The sequence below is a fragment of the Sminthopsis crassicaudata genome, chromosome 3 (genome assembly GCF_048593235.1).
Source record: "Sminthopsis crassicaudata isolate SCR6 chromosome 3, ASM4859323v1, whole genome shotgun sequence".
NCBI classification, from domain to species: domain Eukaryota; kingdom Metazoa; phylum Chordata; class Mammalia; order Dasyuromorphia; family Dasyuridae; genus Sminthopsis; species Sminthopsis crassicaudata.
The window spans coordinates 453,323,767-453,343,524 of record NC_133619.1 but is presented as its reverse complement, the minus strand read 5'-3'; the positions used below and the strand labels follow the sequence as shown (position 1 = coordinate 453,343,524).

Genomic DNA, 19,758 nt, shown 5'->3' with positions numbered 1-19,758 from the left:
TGGCCTACTGCTAGTGTCTCTACAAGAATTTATAGCAGTGACTGTGTCTGGAGCCAAGAACAAACTGGACAAGATGAAGAAATCAGATTCAAGGCGTTGCAAAAAATTCTAACAGAAGAAAATGACATTATATCCAAACATCTTAAAGACTCCTACAAAATGACTTCCAAGAGCTGTGAGTTGACTTTGAGAGGGTCACATAGATCATTTTTGATCTGACCTTTTTTGTGTAGCATGATAAATGTAGAAGCAGGTATGGAAGAATTGCACATGTTTAACATATATTGTATCCCTTGCTATCTGGGGCGAGGATAAGAGAAGGGAGGAAGAAAAATTTGGAACACAAAGTTTTATGGGGGTGAATGCTGACAAATATCTTTGCATATATTTTGAAAATAAAAAAGTTGTTATTAAAAAAATAAAAAAAATTAAATCCATTGCTTTATTTGATCCAGAATTTGGTTTATCCTAACATAGTAATCATCATCAGGATCAAATACATACTTATTGAGTTATATTGTATTTAATTATCTGTTTATGTATTGTACCTACTGTTGTGCCACACTTTCCTTTTATTGTTCTGCCTCAGTTTCCTTAACTTTTCCTGCCTCAGGTTCCCTAAATTATTCTGCCTCAGTTCCTTAAATTGTTCTGTCTCAATCCCCCTGGTTGCAAACCCCCTTTTTGACTATTAGGACTGATAAAATTTTGGGCTGGTTGTTCTAAGGTATACACTGTAAATGTTTAATCTCAGATAAAGAAAGGGAAGATCTCTAGTTCAGACATCCTGGCTCCTAAATCCTCCTAAGTTATCAGAATTTATGGTCCTACCTCCAACCTGTCAGAACCAAATTAATGGTCCCTTCCTGGAAATTCCCACGCTTACCAGTGTTCAGACTCCACACCTTGCCTTTGTCTCCCATGATCACTTGGAGCCACATAAAAATCATTGGAATCTTACATACATGATGAATTCTTTGAGATGCAAATCTAATTCAGCCCTGGGGGGAATAACGAATCTGCCTCCCAGAAAATCTCTCCCTCTCAGAAACTCAAATAAAATATTAAAATCTCTCTAATCTCTATCTTGCCTTAGTTTCTCTGGCATTACATTTTGGAGGCTTCCCAGTGAGATATGAGAGCAGGATTAGAGATGAGAGACTTTTGGGTCTTCACCTTGGGCTTTGGGGTGGCTAAGGTCTGGGCTCTATGTTTGGAAAGGCTGGCCCTCTGGATTGCTCCAGAGTTTCCTGGAAGAGAGCAATATTCAGCAGCCACAACACTCATTGTGGACACCTCCATCTGGCCAAAAGTTAGTCTTTTAAAATCCCTGCAGAGTAAGTGTTTTTTCTCTGTCTGTCTGCCTTTCTATCTGTTCTGTCACTAGTGCTTCAGGTCCCCAGACATTAGGTTGACGAACCAATAATCTGGGAGGTAACAGCTGGATGTAGCATGGTGCCATGGGTTCTGAGTGTCTTTTAAGACATATCTAGTCTGAATATTCTTTGGACAATAAATCAGGCTGGGTGTTCTGATACCATCTGGTTCTGGGTGTTCTAGAACACAACTCTGGGTGTTCTAGAACACAATTCTGTGTTCTGGGTCTGGTTCTGGGTGCCACACTGTTGGCACAATCCTGGGTTCTGGGTATTTTTTATATCTGGGCATTCTCTGTAAAGGAAGAGAATGTAGCAAACTGGAGTTTGGAAGCCTATTTAAAAAGGCTCAGTTTGGATTTCTGAGGGAAGAATATTGAGCTGAAAACTTCCCTCAAGGACATTTCTAAAATTTCCGGAGCATGCCTAGTTTGTATGTGTTGAATGTCTTGTTAAATGTTGTAATTGTGCAGTCTATGTTTGTGGCTTGTCTGTTTATTTTGTTGATTAAAGAGCTCTGTTAAGTTTTAAGAACAATGATTAAGAAATTTGGCAATTGGTCATTTCAATGTTGCAAATGTAGCATAAAAAATTGCTTGTGAGTTCTAATTTCTTAACCTTTTTGCACTAATTTGTAAGTAAAAGGAACAGGAAAAGTTTAGCTACCTTTAAAATTCTGGGAGAAAAGTTTTTCCCTGAAAAAGCAACCTGCTAGTTAGAAAAGGAAGAGAGTAATAAAACCTTACCTGATTCAAATTCAAGCTTTGCTTGGGCTAGGGAAAAATAAACTCAGGCAGGAGAAAACATTTGATTAGGAATTTTAGGAAACTTAAGTGGAGGAAAAAAAACATATCCTTTTGAGCATTTTAAAGTGGTATGGTGATTCTAAAATTGTGGGATAATTTTTTACTGTTGCCTTGTGCATGCTAGATTTGTTCATTCTGAGTATAAGATTTTAGGAATTTGTTTGAATATTGAAACCTTTACTATTGAAGAGAAAAACTTTTTTAAAGCTGTATTTGATTTGGTTCAGTTTAATAATATTAAAGCAAAGTTCTGATAACTTGCCTGAAGAGGTCACATGCCTCTAGTTAGATAAAGTATGTTATCTTCTGAAACATATATTGGGTAATTTGTAAACATTATAAGTTATGCTTTAAATTTTGTAAGCTGTGATGGAAAAGTTGAGTGGGGGTTGGAGTTAAGAGAAATGCCATTTAGAGTGGGGGCGGAAGGGCAGCCATGGAAAGAGCCTTGTCAGGTGATAATTCCCTTTCAGCCGCTTTTTTTTTTTTTTAAACCAAACTGTAGCTCCTTAGCTCTCAGCTGCAGAGAGCAATCTGATTATTTAAAAGGACAGCCTACTTTTACTGTAGTAAGTTAATTGACTGAATGTTTATTTCTTTAGGTGCCTAATGGGTTTCCTTGTTTAATGAATATAGCCATAAATATGATCTATAACTTGGTAGGATTATTTCTAAAAGTTTAATTTATATACACACACACACATGCACACATACACACACACACACACACACATATATATATACATATATATATATACATATATATATATGTATATATATATATATTGATTATAGCTTTTTATTTACAAAACATATACATGGGTAATTTTTCAACACTGATCCTTGCAAAACCTTCTGTCCAACTTTTCCCCTGTTACTCTTCATCCCCTCCCCTAGATGGCAGGTAGTCCAATACATGTTAAATATGTTAAAGTATATGTTAAATCCAATATATGTATACATATTTAAACAATTATCTTGCTGCACAAAAAAATTGGATCTAGAAAGAAAGAAAAAAACCTGAGAAGGAAAACAAAAATGCAAGCAAACTATAACAGAAAGGATGGAAATGCTATGTTGTGGTCCACACTCATTTCCCATAGTACTCTCTCTGGGTATAGCTGATTCTCTTCATTATTAAAAAATTGGAACTAGTTTGAATCATCCACAGAGCCACATCCATCAGAATTGATCATTGTATAATCTTCTTGTTGCTATATATAATGATCTGGTTCTGCTCATTTCACTCAGCATCAATTCATGTAAGTCTCTCCAGACCTTTCTGAAATCATTCTGCTGATTGTTTCTTACTTAATAATAATATTCCATACATTCTCCAACTATGAGCATCCACTCAGTTTCCAGTTTCTGGCCACTGCAAAAAAGGCTGCCACAAACATTTTTGCACTTGTGGGTCCCTTTCCCTTTTTAAAGATCTTTTTAGAATATAAGCCCAGTAGAAACACTGCTGGGTCAAAGGGTATGCAGTTTGATAACTTTTTGAGCATAGTTCCAAACTGCTCTCTAGAATGGTTGCATTCGTTCACAATTCTGCCAACAATGTATCAATGCCCTAGTTTTCCCACATCCCCTCCAACATTCATTATTATAATTGACATATTTTTAAGAACCTTTCAGATTCTTTTATAAGGATTTGGGATATTCTGTATAAGTTTTAATTGATTGTATTGAATCATCTTAAAGTTGTACTATTATTTAAAGGGACTCTGGGAATAATTTTTTTCCTTTGTCCTTTTGAAAATGTTTCTATTATGGACAATATGCAATTTGGGATTTTTCTATGAATTGGCCATTTTAGAGCAAAATGATTTGTATAAGGTTCACCTTATGAAACATCTACTTAGATATGTAAGATAATTATGTGAACTTATTAGGACAAATTTCTTATTGTTATCAATATAAGATCATGGTAAATACCTGTTTAGGATTTATCTGAAGCTTTGGTTACTGGGATTTGTTATTGGAGGTAAAACTTCTTGGGCTTTTAGCTAATATTATTTGAGAGTTTAAAGCTCCACCTTCTGAAAGTTATTGGGACAATTACCTAGAGGAAAACTGAATTAAAGTTACTTTATCCTGTGTCCTGTATGTGCTGAAGGATCAGTTTTGACTGCTTATATTATGTTATACTCATGTCCCTGAATTTTTTCCTCCTGTGACTGATCAGAGACAATAGTCAATAAGAACTATTATTGCAATTCAATTATGTCATACCTTGCTGTTTCCAATCTGATTATATGTAATCATTATATCCTAAAATCTTAGGCAAAAGAGTATTTAGCCTGGTCATCTCTCTGTTACTGGATATTTGTATCTGTGGATATTCAAATTTTTAAAGGTTTCTAAATAATGGGAGGACAATTAGCATAGTGGTCTAGACTAACTGCTGCTTTGTTTATTAAGATTACAGCTGTTTGCCTGTCTTATGAGACAAGCATGTCTTCTTACATGGGAAACTGCTGGCCAGTCTATACTGGTCTCTCCACATTTTGTAGCAGTCCTTGTGAACCAGTCTTTCTATCTCAGACTGTTATAACCTCTATTTGTTAGATTTATTTTTTGTTCTAGATTTTGGTCAAATTACAGCTATATTGAACTACTTCTAGGACCTGGATCAGCCCACTGAATCCTTCAGCATATCAAATCTATCCTCCTCCCTGGATTGAGAGTCAGCTCTTTGCCCATTCTCAGCAGGAAGTAGCTTTGATTGAGACCATTGCCTCTGCTCCTAATGTACTTTGGATTTTGATATGGGGGAACTGGAAATGGTTGATGAATGATTGTTAAATCCTGACTGGGTCATCTATTATTGTGTGTTTAACGTTTGGGATGGGAAATGTTAAAATTGGGTTAAGGATGTTCCCTTCAGAACATGTAATTGTTTGAGGGAATCTTTAGAAAACCTGTAATAATCTGTTTTGTATAGGAACTTTAATTCACTCTCAGGACTTATATGTGGGATGGTTACTTGATAATTTATTTACTCCTCCTTGGATGATTCCTTCAGTAAAACCAAAAAAGGAGGATAAAAAAGATAAGGAATGAAAGCTAGTAGATTTTCCCCAAAAGTACCTGAAATTAACCCTTACTTCCAGCAGTCCTTTTTTATTTTTACTCCTTCCTTGATTATTTTAAACCTCTCCTGGACTGTGATTTCTGGTTATGCTTTAGCTTTGAAACCCCTTATTCTGTTGGAATTGCCCTGAAAGACTCAGTTTTGGAGACTTGGCAGTCGGTCTAATCCGTTTCTTCAAACTTGTAGTCCCAGTTCCTTCATTAGTATTTCAGCATTCTCAGAGGACACTGCAGTTTGGTATCAGGCTTCTAAAAGTTTAGGGTTGCCTACCTTGATGGTCTAAGTGTACATACTCTGGTAACTCTGCTCAGAAATTCGCATCCTTCCAGTATCATAGTAGCAGAGCCTATCTGTTCTGGGCAGGGACAGATGGAGCAATTTCTGGCCTCACACTTCCCCCTTGGAGTCTCTGACAGACTTAGGGTGCCCCTCCTAAGATGGGCCAGCACAACTATCTTGAGCATTGCTACTCCCTCTATAAGCTAAGGCTGAGTTAAGTGCACACATGACTGCACACCACCTAGCTCATAGTGAACTGTCCATCTCAAACTGGATTCCCTGGCTGAGATGGTGCTCCAGAACTGCAGAGGACCCAGCATGCTTGCAATAGGGAACCTTTGTACTGCTGTTAACTCTTGGATTATCAGGGAGAGACTTATCCTTGCCATAAGTCCTTGCATTTTTCTAGTTTTATTTTGGTTTATCTACTCCAGATAGAGTTGGTCAAAATTATGTGCTAAGACCTCCCCAGTATCTGGGAAAGGTAATTCAATGATTTGAATATTCAGAAGAGAGTGTGAAATGTTGTACCACAGTTTTCTTTTATTGTTCTGCTTCAGTTTCCCTAAATTGTCCTGCCTCAATTCCCTTTGTTGCAAACCTCCTTCCTGACCATTAGGACTGAGATAATTAGGGCTGGGAGCCCTGACCATTAGCATTCCATAGGCAGATAAGCTACTAAGAGATTTGCTTACATATCTCTTGTTCCAGACTTTGTCTCTAGTGACTACCCCCTTCAATCCCAATTTATCAGAATTTATGATTCTACCCCCAACCTGTCAGAACCAAATTGATAATCTCTTCCTGGAAATTCCCATGCTCATCAGTGTTTGGACTCCATCCCTTGACTTTGTCTCCCCTGATCACTTAGAGCCATATAAAATCATTGGAATCTTACATTTGAAGCTGAATTCTTTGAGACGAAAGTCCAAATCAGCCCTGAATTCTGATCTTCCTCCCCCCCCCCCGCCGAGAAAATTTCCTCTCAGAAACTCAAATAAAATCTTAAAAATTCTCTAATCTCTATCTTGTCTCAGTTTTCTGAATCTTGAGTTTGTTGTGTTTGGACTGAATTGAGAAGTATGTAGATAATGGACAGAGGGAACAAAATAAATTATATTATATATTATATGGATTGATTTCATATAATTAATTTGACATGGTTTGGGAAATAATAATAGCTGACTGATAAAATCTGGCCTAGGGTTATGAGAAACAGTATCTTATTTAGGGCTAAGAAAGCCTAGTCAACAGTGAGAGATATGGCCAACTAGAACTCTGTTGAACTAGAGCTTCATTTCAATAAGCATTTATTAAGCACCTATTGTGGGCAAAGCATAACTCTAAGTGTTGGGCATACAGAGGAAAAATGAGTCTTTAAAGTCATTGAGGTTTACATTCTACCAAGATTGTTGGAGGTAGAGGATAGGATATAATATGTACATAGATAAATAAAATCAAGAAAATTTTATGAGGAGAGTAAACTAAGAAAACATGTGTCTGTGTGTTTGAGAGAAGGTCATTAGAAAAGTTTAAAGTAGGAGATATTCCTTAAGATGTTTTGAAGGAGCCTAGGGATTCCAAGAACTAGAAGGGAAAAGATTGGCACTTGTGCAAAGTTATACAATGGGAAATAAACTGTTTAGGCAACAATTCACTGATTAATTTGGCTAGGACATGAGTGGAAGGAAATGAACATAACCTAAGTCTGACAGACATCACAACCCTTCCACCCCTTCTCACTTAGCATGATTTCTTAAAATATATTTTCTCCATAAAAGAGTTACATTATAATATATATGCAGATTTGAATGCTAAAAAATATTGAGAAGCACCATGAACTTGGAGAAGGAAAGACCTGCTTCAAATCTCACGTCTAATAATTTTCTAAACTATATGACCTTGGATAAAAAAAGTAGATACCAAAATCTATAGTAAGTTCTTGATCTGTATAAAGTACTTTGGACACAGTGGATAGAGTGTTGGGCCTGCTATCAGGAAGACCTATCTTCATGAATTCAAATAACAGAAAACTATTTATCTTCTATTTATTTCATTGGGGAAAAAAAGAAAAACTAAGCTAGTTTCTCTATGTCCTATGCTTCTATCTATAGTCATATTTGTTTACATTTACTTTGATTAGAATGTAATCCTAACTTGTTGATTAATGATTGGTCCCATGTCCCATGACTATGAAATTTAAAGACTCTGGTGTAGTGGAAAGGGAACTGGATTTGGAGTCAGAGGACTTGGGTTCAAATCCTAACTCTCCCACTTATTGTATCATTTTGGATAAGCCACCAATTCTATCTGAGCCTCAGTTTCCTCATTTGTAAAGGAGAAGATTGGAGTAAATCTGAGATCACTTCTCAGATCCTTACAATTAAAACTTAAGTGGTTATTTCTGTGAATAGTTTTGTGGAACTCTGCTGGGTATTTTCTTCATTTTAAGGAGCTTATCAAAACTTTAAAAAATTATTTTAACAGTTCTACAGGGACATAATTCTTAATCACAAGTTACAAACAGAGAAACAAAGCATAGAGACCTGTGGCTATAATATGAAAACTAAAATCTTCAAGTTATCATTTAATCTTTTTTTCTGGTAATAAAATTTAAGTTTCCTTTGTTTATCACCAAATTTTTCTTAGTTTGTAAAGAGCATTTGTCATAATTTTATACAGCATGCAGCATAGAGCCAGTTGCAGATGGGCACTGAATATTTTTGACAATGACAATGATGATGATGATGGTGAGAATGATTTGTTGAAGGTGACTTAGTGAGTACATCTTTGAGCTAAAAGTGCTCTAGTTGTACAATATTTTAATTTTTTTTTTACTCAGTGTCAGAATAGTCCCGATTAGATTAATTGTTCTCATTTTTAAAATGACTAAGGTGTTTTGGAAAGGTTCAGTGTCAGTTTAGAGTACTCAGGCCAGGAAAATACCATCTTTTTTTTTTTTTCAAGCAACAAACGCCCTACTTCAGTCATTTTAGTAAAGGAATACACGAGTAAATGAAAGATCTTTGATAAAGGTAGAACTCATGGCAATAATTTGCTGTGTGCTTCCCATAAAGCTAGACAATTCCTTTGAATTTGTATTGGAAAACTGTAGACATCTCCTGGAGTGTTGAATAATTAGGATAATAGGCTTGTAATCAGGTAGATGTGGTTTCAAATGCTGCCTCTGGTACTTATTAGTTGTGTGAGATCACTTAAATTCTGTGTGCTTCTTTGTGCACTCCCCACAAAATACCCAAGTTATAGATTGGTTGTGATTTGCTTTGGTAAAAAGAACTAGTTCACTTGAAGCCAACAAAATCATTGATTCTTCTCAGTGTATGGTTAAACTATGATTTACATTTTTTTTTTAAATCCAGCATGTGCTGAAGAAGTAGCTCTTCCTTAGAGGAAAAAAAGGAATTGCTGACTCATCTTGACTGGTGAATACAAATTCTGCCCTTTGTTTTTCTTTCCATTTAGTCTATTACTGATTTGAGGTGAAATGCTTTCAAGATATATTTATCTGCTTCAAAAAAGCACTCCATATACTACACAGGATGGAATAATATAATATGTAACCATTACTTTAAAAAAGTAATTCTTTAAAAAAATGAAAAATTAAAAAAATTATTTAAAAATTTTCTTTAAAAAAGAAAATATTGGAGTAAAATGAACCTACTTCTTTTTACTCCAATATATAAAGGAACTGTGATTTCACAGGTGTGGGAACTCTCCCCCCAAAGTAGTAGCTATAAATCTCTCCATTCCTTAGCAGATGATCTTCATGAATTGTTGCATCATACATATTTTCTATTAATTGGCTCTCTGCACTAAGGTAGGTGGGTTCTCAGATGGCATATATACCTGTTGTCAGGCTAACATTCCAAGCTTTTTTGGTATGGTAGAACTAATACGGACTTAAGTTCCTTCAGCATAGCTTTTGTGAATCCTAATTCCAAACCATGATAAGAAATCAGAGCATAGTTTTAGGAAACAGGATCTTTTTCTATATTCTAATTAACTAGCTATGACTGAAAGATTTTTCCATTCTCTGTCAGCCCACTTATACAGCCCCAGGACCAGTGTAGATGTGGGAATACTGGTCCAGCACACATGAAGTCCTTTTAATGAGTTGTGTGCAGAGAACTGGAATAAACACATCTTTGATTGGATAAAGTTAGACCAAGTATGAAAGATAGGGTCAAAGGTATCACTGGATGTCATCCTGATTCAGGAGAAAACAGAAACAGTCATTTAAGTAAAATAGAGTTAGAGGTCTAGCAGACTTTTTTAGAAGATCTCACAAGCCTCAAGAAATCATGAGAAAATTTGAAAAATGAATACCTACCGCTTGTAAATTCTTTTCTTTAATTCAAACAGTTTTGCTGGCAAAAAGAAGTAAATTTAGATATAGCTTTTTGGGAAGTTGGCTGTGGCTTTATAACAACTGAATTAATTAAAAACTTCTGTTTCTTCCATTTTAAGAAAACTATTATTTTATGAGATAGTATCTACTCAATGTAGCCAACAAAATAATTAAGGATCTGTTTTTCCTCTTTCTAAAATGTATAGCTAGAATTATACTGTAGCCTGGTTAGGTTCCTAATCAGTTGAGGGTAGCTATAAATGATATGGGAATGACTCTGAATAACTAAGAGTTTCATATAACTAGTAACTAGTGGTCTTCATCCTAGCATGGAGGTGTGGGTAGCATTAATATCAATCACTAAAGGTTGTTCTTGGAGTTTTTGAGACCAATCCTCTGTGAAGCCATTCTTTGACTTGACTCAGGACAGTTTTTTGAACTAGTCTCAGTTTCAAAAATGTCTTCTAATTTGACAAACTCTCAATTGTTCAGATTACTGGTGGGGAAAGAACATCCCAGAATGGATCTGGAGATATGGCTGATTGGTCATAAATCCTGGGTAACCTTGAGTCACACACAAAAACCCTCATGATCTGTGCCAGAATCCTGATACAATTTTGGAAATGAGCTCTATGTTCCAATCCTCTGTGTTGCCTCTTTAATGCCTAGATTGCAAAAAGGACCTTATTGAATAACTAATGTCCACTGGTTATGGAGTTGGATACTAAAATTTTTTTCCAGGATACCTTTAGTTTGTAGACATCATAGAAGTGATCTCTTAAATGGGTAAAGGATCTTCACAGGAGGGAAAAGGAGACTCTTATAGTATTTAATATTCCCTCCAATTTTTTTTTTGATAATTGCTATACAACCAAAAGTTTTGGCATGAAATAGTACTTCAGACCAATTAAATATGCATATAGTATAGTTAACAAGACATAACACATTATAGTTAGAAATCTCATGCTTCTTATGGATATGAATGAGGAGTGAAATCAGCTTTTCTGAAAGGTTTTATGAAGAATTATGATCAAAGTTCTACTTAAAATAAAGCAATATGTAATATACTTTTAGAAATAAGAATACTACTTATGAAATATAAAAGTATTAAACCCTTTTAAATTATGTTACTATCTTATTCAATTTAAATGAAGTAATTCTCATAAGTCATTGAGAGATTATTTTAACAGACTACATACTATTTCAGAAGAAATTTACTCCTTTTATTTATTTTCAATAAATATAATAATAAATAAAGTTTTTAAACAAGTATTTTTGCTTCTCATGTTTAATAACCAAGTATATGATATCAAATGTTTCATATCTGCTAATTAATCTCATATTATTACTTTTACTCACTTGGCAGTCACAAGATGAAAAGGCAGACACTGTGTACAAATAGGAAGTTCGTGCAAAGTCAAGCTCTCAAAACCACATGCAAATCTCCTAAGCACATGGTTTAGAGCTACACAGCCCACCAGCAGGTTATATAGACATGCAGATGATAGAAAAGAAAAGTGCCTACATAAGGAAAATACAGGATGACCAGAGAGAGTGACATTTCTTCATGACAGCTATCTAATGCAAACCGTATACACATGATTTTTTGTTGATTGTGGGTATTTGTGTGTGTGTGTGTGTGTGTGTATGTATGTTGGAGCATGGGGAGAATACAGAAATGTGATACGTATTAGGGAATAATAAGTTGTATATATATTTTTGAGCTTAAAAAATTCTTCACTTTAAATATGTCTTTTTTCTATCTTGTCCCCGTGCTTATCTCCCAGAATTTCTATCTTGTGTTGCCTACCACTCCATCATGCAAAAAAAAAAAAAAAAAAAAAAAAAGGTTAAAACTGAAATTTCAAAGCATTAAACAAGCTCTAAACCTGACAGATAACATGGATATTCTCCACATTTTACACGAGAATTAAATTATATATATAAATACCTCCTGCTCTTACCGGTGGGTGTTGTGATTCCATATATTAAGGTGTGAAGCAGACAGGAAAGAGATAAATCTTTCATAAGTACATCATCAATTAGGCAAGTGGTATATTAACCATAGTTATAGGTAATAGATTCAAACAATGAAAGGTAAATAGTCACAAAAGTAGACTTGTTCTCACAAAATAGGTTACAATACTAGAATTATATAGGGAGAAGAAATGATACCATAAATAAGTGTTTTTTTTTTTAAGTTACTATTCTTTACTAATTATATAAACTAGCAGTATGGAAAGAAATTTTGTGATGTAGATTTTAGTTAAAACATATCACCATACTGCTTGATTCTACATAGCAGAAAGCCCCCAGTACTTTCTGAATGATGAAAACTTGGTTAAACAATAAACTCTCATTGAAATAGAGAACATCAGTCAAGAAGGGAGCATTCTTTCAAGTGATATTAAGGTGTTCCCTTAGCAGTGAGATTCATTCATCAAAAAGCAAATGAATTCTTCACAGAGAGTTTTGGGATTATTGCAAATAACTCCTAGTTCAATGAATGTTTTGGATGATATATATTAATTAGTATCCATAAGGACAGCCTCGATTAGCTCTAAAATTAAAGCGTTTTATGAACAATGGTGGCCTTATTTCTGGTTAATATAGATTGCATCAAGCTGTGAGGAATTTATTCACACATAAATGGAAGATTCTTGCAAATTAGGCAAAACTTCCAACTGTTTTCTCCACCTTGACTGATAATTATGAATCTTTGCTCTTTCCCTGAAGATTTTTATTTTGATCCAGATCTTTGAGCAACTAGGCATCCAGAAAGCTTATTTATTTAAATAGGTATGACTGCCTTTGTAAATTCAAGTGATTTCCTTTTTGCAGGGATATTTATAAATGGTGATTGTCTTTGGAATAGTGGCCACATTGGATAATTTAATTTTGATTATTTCATTATAGTTGGATAAAATGTTATAAACAATGGCTTATTAGATGAGTTATTTTTGGTGCTCAATCAGTTCAAATGGCAAAGTCAAATTAATATCATCATCGTATCTTACAATGATCTTTGAATAAAAACAAGAGCTTATTGGGATAGCATATGTTTAATTATGTTTCTCTTTGAGTAGAGGTACAATAAGAAATGAGCTATGGCAAGTTATTATTTTGTGTGATTTGGTTAAAAGGAATGAAAGAATCCGTACTTCTCCTTGAAAGAAAAGATTCATTAAACAAGGTAGGTACAATAATAAGGGCACATAAGTTAATTGCTTACCAGCACTGACCAATAAAAAAAGGAAACTGTACTTAAAAGAAATATTGAATTTTCCATCACAGAATGCATATGAAATGCCTATGGAACCTAATGTTTGGCATGCGTTTCCCAAGTATCCTACCTCTTAAATTTTGGTAACCTTAGTTCTTATCGTAACGAAGATTCATTTATTCTAGATTCACCCAAACCTGATAATGTCCACTTGCCAAATCTTAATTTACATTGCCCCAGCTCTTTCTTGGATTGTTGGATCCTATCTAGAGCATTGAAAGTCTGAAGAGGGAGTCCCTAGTACATAAAGTTATATCAGTTTGCATCATGTTATAATGCCTTTGCCACACAATATAACTAGATATAGCACCATGCAATGCCATGAATTGAGAATGAGAGACTATCTCCAGGGAAGAAAAATAAACATTTGAGAGAGGAAAAAACAAAAAGCAGGGGGGTTTCAAGCTGGTGAGACTAAAAAAATTTTAGCTGTAGACTGCAATGATGGATGATTCACTTTTGAAAACATAATTACATACCATATTCATGTCAATGCCATTGGTGTAAGTCCAAGCATGTTGGAAATATTCTTCAAGACGTTGCCTCAGAGGGTTAGGAATTTGGTGAAAGCGAATGAATTCTTTTACTCGCAGCATCTGCATATGGTACCTGGCGGTTCCTGAGTACAGTCTTTGGATAATTGCAGATACATTCCCAAAAATACTTGCATACATTAGTGCTGAATTAGATAAAAAACAAAGTTAGAATCAGTGCACTTATGAACCTTCAGATATTACTAGCATGCTGAATGATTTAGGCTGTCTTTGGCCTTTTCAGAAGAATGTGGATATTTACTACAGATTCTGAAGAAAACAATCAAAATACCAATCAATTTTCCTTTAAATGTTAAGATTTGAGCAGTAATCTGTAGAAGAAATGTAGTCAGTCCTCATCAAACTTTTAAATGCAAGAGTTTTTCTTGAATTATGTCTGTTGAAAACCCACCCATATTATTTACAATGTAAAACCTGCCAGCAACAAATACTATAACAACAACAGCAAAATAGAGTTTTAGTGGACAAGAATCCAAATACATTACTATGGTTATAACTGTCTTAATTGGATATTTGAGATACGCCATCAGAAAAATATCACTGGTTAAAAATAGTGCCTTGGGACTTTAAAACCATAGCTTTCTCCTTAAGGGAAGATGAACATGTGTGAATGAACAAAGCATTGGGCTATAAGGACAAGGCAGCACAAGAAAAGAACTTGATTTATACCTTAGGAGCGTCCTGTGAACAAAGTATGTTTCTATGAAGTATATATCCTGAACCCCAAAATACTTTTAATTCTGCTGTAACATTACCTTACTCTCAATTCCAACATACCCTCATTAAACAAAATAAAGCCCCAAATTTTTCCCTTACCCTCCTATCCTTTTCTCTATCTACCCTTTCCCAAAAATTCTTGTAATCTAAAAAATCTCACAGAAATATTTTGAACTACTTATGACTTTGCTATATAATTGATCAGTAATATATATATGTGTATATATATATATATATATATAAATATAATTTTTGTTCAGTAATTTTGAGAAAGCTAATAGCCTCTTTTAAATATAAATCAACTATTAAATGAGTATGAAAATGGCTTTTGGTTCTATTGAAATATGGTTCATAGCACATGCATGAGAAACAAAATTATCTTTAGGACATTAGCCTTGTTTTATTCCTGTGAAGAATAATGATGATGGTTTTTCTTTCATTGGAAAAAAAAAGCATAAAGATGTTTCTTACTCTTATATCTTTAAATTGTACTGTTCTTTTTTGAGCTGCTGTTACTAGTAACTTAACCACATTTCTCATGTAAAAATAAACCCTGTCATGTATTTTGCTAATTTAATTATTTTTGTAGGCAATGCTAAAACAGAGTTTGGTACTTCAAATTATCTTGGATAGTCAGCCAAATTCCTGATCATTAGTCTTTTTTTTTTTTTTTTTTTTTTTTTAAATTAAAAGGCAATTGGGATTGAATGACTTGCCCAGGGTCACACAGATAGGAAGTATTAAGTTTCTGAGGTCAGAGTTGAACTCAGGTTCTCCTGATTTCAGGATTGGGGCTCTATTCACTACACCAACTAGCTGCCCTGACTATTAGTCTTTAAGAGGAAGTCAGATATATGAGAGAAGAGTTGACCTTTTTCAGGTCAGTTTCTTGAATATAAAGGGGCAAATAATATGTATGTAGAGGCATTGGTAGGTATGTAAGTATATATGTATGTAAACATATGCTGGTGGTGGTAGGAAATCAGCACAGGAATAATAAAATAGTGTAGAATATTTCAAGCATTTATCCAATTAATCAAATTTTCACTTAAAGTCATATTTTTAAAATTGTGGATTTAAAAAAGCATTTTGAGGTCAGATTTTAAACAAAATTAATATTTATCTAGGTCAAATAATGTATATAAAATATTGTGTATATGTATACATACATATATATATATATGATTAACTACTATTATTATTACTACTGCTACTACTGCTACTAGATCATAATATTTTTTCTTTTTGAACTTCCACCTCCCTCACTTCAAAGTTAGGTATGACATTTGAACAGCAGCAGTCTCTTGGTCATAAATAGCAACTACCTGTAACATCTAAAAGAAGACTTTTGTTTGGTTTTACTTGAAGGGTTGAATATTGAAAGGACATTCATATGGCATGGTGGACAAAGCCCATTTTGATATTATTATCAGTCAGAAAAATATGATAACACTGATGGCTGGGACATATCTTTCTCCATAAGGGGAGGAGATTAAGCTGATCATGTGCAAATAAACAAAGCATTGGGCTATAAGGATAAAGCAGCCCAAGAAAACAACTTGCTTTATGTCCTAAAAGCCTCTTATGAACAAAGTATATTTGTATGAAGTGTATGTTTCTTGAACCTAAAGAAAATATGCTTTCGTATGTGGCTCATCTGATAGAATACTTTAGAATAGAGGCATAAGAATGGACTTAATCAAGATTATGTAATATTCCAAAAGACCTTAGCCAAGAATTTACTTAATGAAGATTAAGTTAGGCTGATTCAATTGTGTTTCCAATTAAAATGACACAATTACACATCAAAGAAAAATTAGAAAAAAAGTTTTTATTACTTTTCAAACAAACATTATATTTGTGACTTTCTTTTGCCATCATGTAAAGGCAAACTGTTAAAAGTTTGGGTCACAAAAATGTTTCACCCATCAATACCATAGCAAAAACATAAATTAAGGGGAATAGGTATATTAATTCTAAAATAGCTACAAGAGAATCTCTGTAAGTAGAATCAATTTTTTATGACTTAAAATATAATAAAACTTCTTACCTAAATAATATTAACTTTTCTCTTTATATAGAAAAAAATAAAAGCAACTGTTTAATATTTTAAAGTCTAGAAACTGGAATACATACAACATTTAATTGATATGTTTTAGCCAACTTATAGCAATGCAAAGAGTGTGGCACCATGAAAAGAACAGAACTGAGTTCAAATCCTGATTTGAGACAATCCACTTGACCTTGTTGAGATTTTTTTCCCCACCAAAAGGGGAGAATGTTTGATGTGCTTTTTATTCTAACTGTATTACCTTCATTATTATATATTAAGAATAAGCAAATTGGTATATTGTATCCATGTTGTCAATGAAAATACATATTTAAAGACTTTGAAGAGTAATTCCTTCCAGAGTCTTACAGACAACCTCTATTTATTTATGTGTTTAAAACCACAGAGTTGCTTTCCTGTCGATGGCATATGACTTTCTGAACAATCTACATGGAGGTACATCCAGAAAACATCTTACTCTAATGACATATCATAGTGTGCTGGTGACCCTAGTTTTTGAAGGCCATGCCAGTGGAGCACAAGTTCTATCATGCTTGAGAGGAATTAAACATGATCCCTATTTTTTAAGGATTAGCTTAATCTGATAACAATTATTATCCATAGACTATCTACTAGCTGTTGAATTCTTAGATCATGGCAATACATAAAGGAAAATAAAATACAAAATGATAGCCCTTGCAGATTTTTTCTACTTTTTCAGATCATCATATAGCAGAGTAAAAGGAGACAGTGCCATGAACCACAAATTCAGACCATCGCTAAACATTAACTTAATTTGATCCTCTAATTGTGAGCTCCTTAGCCGATGAAAAACAATTTGACATATTACTGCAGGAGCTGAATTAAATCAACAGTTATAGTATTGCTAAAATCAGGAGATATAAGCAAATAGAAGCTAAATGGGAATGATAGTTAACAGGTTATTATTATTATTGTTTTTAATGAAAGATATACATAGGAGTTGATGGAGTTGATTTTGTTATCCAAAACCAAGAAAGAAAACTTCATAGTAAAAGTGCTCATCTCACCTACAGTGTCCAGAGTGGGAATAAAGAAGATAATTTCAGTTTATTTGCTGAACTTTGTCACAGTGGATGAAATGATGCAGACAGTCTAGGAAGAATTCCTAATTAAATCATTATATACTTTAAAATATGGTAACTTTAATGGAAAAATAAACATAGGGGAAGAAGATGGAAAAAATGTAGGAAGATGTAGCAAAAATCTCTCAATGCCTTCAAGATTATATTGCTACCAGCCCTGGTATGGGATTGTAGGATTATTGTGGTGATTCATGTGTTGTAAGTAGGTGAAAGTCCCATGAATTTATGGCTTTTTAAAATTTATCTCAAAGTTAGCAGAAGTAAGAGACCATTGTGCACAATAATAGCAAGACTATGTGATGATCAATTGTGATTTATTTGGCTCTTCTCAGCAATGCGGTGATTCAAGAGAATTCCAATAGATTTGGAATAGAAGGGGCAGCTAGGTGGTGCAGTGGATAGAGCACCAGCCTTGAATTCAGGAGGACATGAGTTCAAATCTGGTCTCAGACACTTAACACTTCCTAGCTGTGTGACCCTGGGCAAGTCATTTAACCCCAGCCTCAGGGAAAAAAAAAAAAAAAAAAGATTTGGAATAGAAAATGCCATCTGCACTGCATCCAGAGAGAGAACTATGATGACTGAATGTGGATCAAAGCATAGTATATTCACCTTTCTTGTTTGTTTTTTCTTTTGGTCTGATTTTTCTTATACAACATGACAAATATAGACATATATTTAAAAGGATTTGCATATTTAAACTATATCAGCTTGCTTGCTGTTTTGGAGAGGGAGGAGGTAAGGGAAGGAGTGGGAAAAATTTGGAACACTAAATCTTACAAAAATGAATGTTGGAAACTATCTTTATGTGCATTAGGAAAAATAAAATACTATTGAGGGAAAAATTATCTTCAAAGCCTTAACTAATTTTCAGAAGGAAAGCTTGTGAAATAAAATTTTTAAAGAATTCTGATGAATGGAATCAGTGATCAGCAATAATTTTGTAAGTCTAATAATTAAGAATGCTATCCACTACTTATAGAAAATTTATGGAGTAAATATATAGAATGAGACAATTTTTTTGGTGAAAATGACCAATATGAACATTTTATTTTTTTGGCTTGACTATGCAAATTTGTTATAAAGTTTTTTTTCCAGTTCAGGGGAGAGAAAAAAACTTCTTAAATGAAAAAAATAAAATTCAGTTAAAATTTTTAAAGTAATACTCTTTAATTATGGACTTATCTCCCCCAAAAACCCAACCCCCTAAAACAGAAGCCCTAAGGAATATTTATTTTAAAATGAACATGTCCTGAAAGTCTGACTGTAATTTTAAGATACTAAAGTTTCAAGGCACTTGGAATACACTGTTATGTTCTTACTCTAATTATAGATATCCACATATTAAGAAAAGCAAATGACAAATAATTATGGAATCACAGACTATTAGAATTGGAAGGGATCTCAACGACTATCTAATCCAGTTTAACCCTCCTGAAAAAGGAATCTCCACTGCTCTGTAACTGACAAATAGTGAAAGAGTTAAACCTTGTTTAAAGTCTTTAAAAAGGAGGAGGAATTAATGACCTTTTGAGATTAGGAAATTGCTGTGTTGTTTTTTTTTTCCTTGACCAAGAATTTGTCTCTTCTTTAAGTTTTGTCCTTGGTGGACAAAAGGAGCAAGTCTATATCCTCTTCTCTATGGTATCTCTTCAAATAATTGAAGATTTTTTGGGGGGGTGGGGTTTTTTTTCTTAGTTTTTGTGTTGTAATCACTTTCTTATTCCTGGAAGTTACATTCTAAAAAAATTGACTCAAGATTATATTAATTTTATTAAATGAGGCACATTACAATGATTAATCCCATTGACTTTTAGGCTTTTAAATCCCCAGATGTTTTTCAGTTAAAGTAAACAGTAAAACTGTTTACTTCTCACATTTTGCACTTGTGGTTTTTTACATTTACATTTACATCTATTTATTGTAATCTTATACGATTTAGCCCAATACTCTAGTCTGTTAATATTTGAAGATAGAGATGGGATTCTGACTCTGTTATTATGTTTTAGCTATTCTTTTAAGATTTTTGTTATCTGCAGATTTAATAAGCATTCTATCTATGCCCTTTGTCTACATGACTAAGTATAGATTTTCAAAGCATTC

General features: G+C 33.8%; 1 protein-coding gene across 5 annotated transcripts in view; it reads right to left on the bottom strand.

Annotated features, from left to right (window-relative positions):
- Positions 1-19,758, bottom strand: part of KCNH7 (potassium voltage-gated channel subfamily H member 7) — a 622,433-nt gene that overhangs the window by 84,805 nt on the left and 517,870 nt on the right. For 4 of the 5 annotated variants that reach the window (XM_074303262.1, XM_074303266.1, XM_074303263.1 and 1 more), the window contains one exon: positions 13,690-13,889. In XM_074303262.1, the coding sequence (XP_074159363.1) occupies positions 13,690-13,889 (200 nt within the window). Of the gene's footprint in view, positions 1-11,827; positions 13,890-19,758 lie in introns of those variants that run through there. The other variant, XM_074303267.1, reaches the window with a different exon arrangement.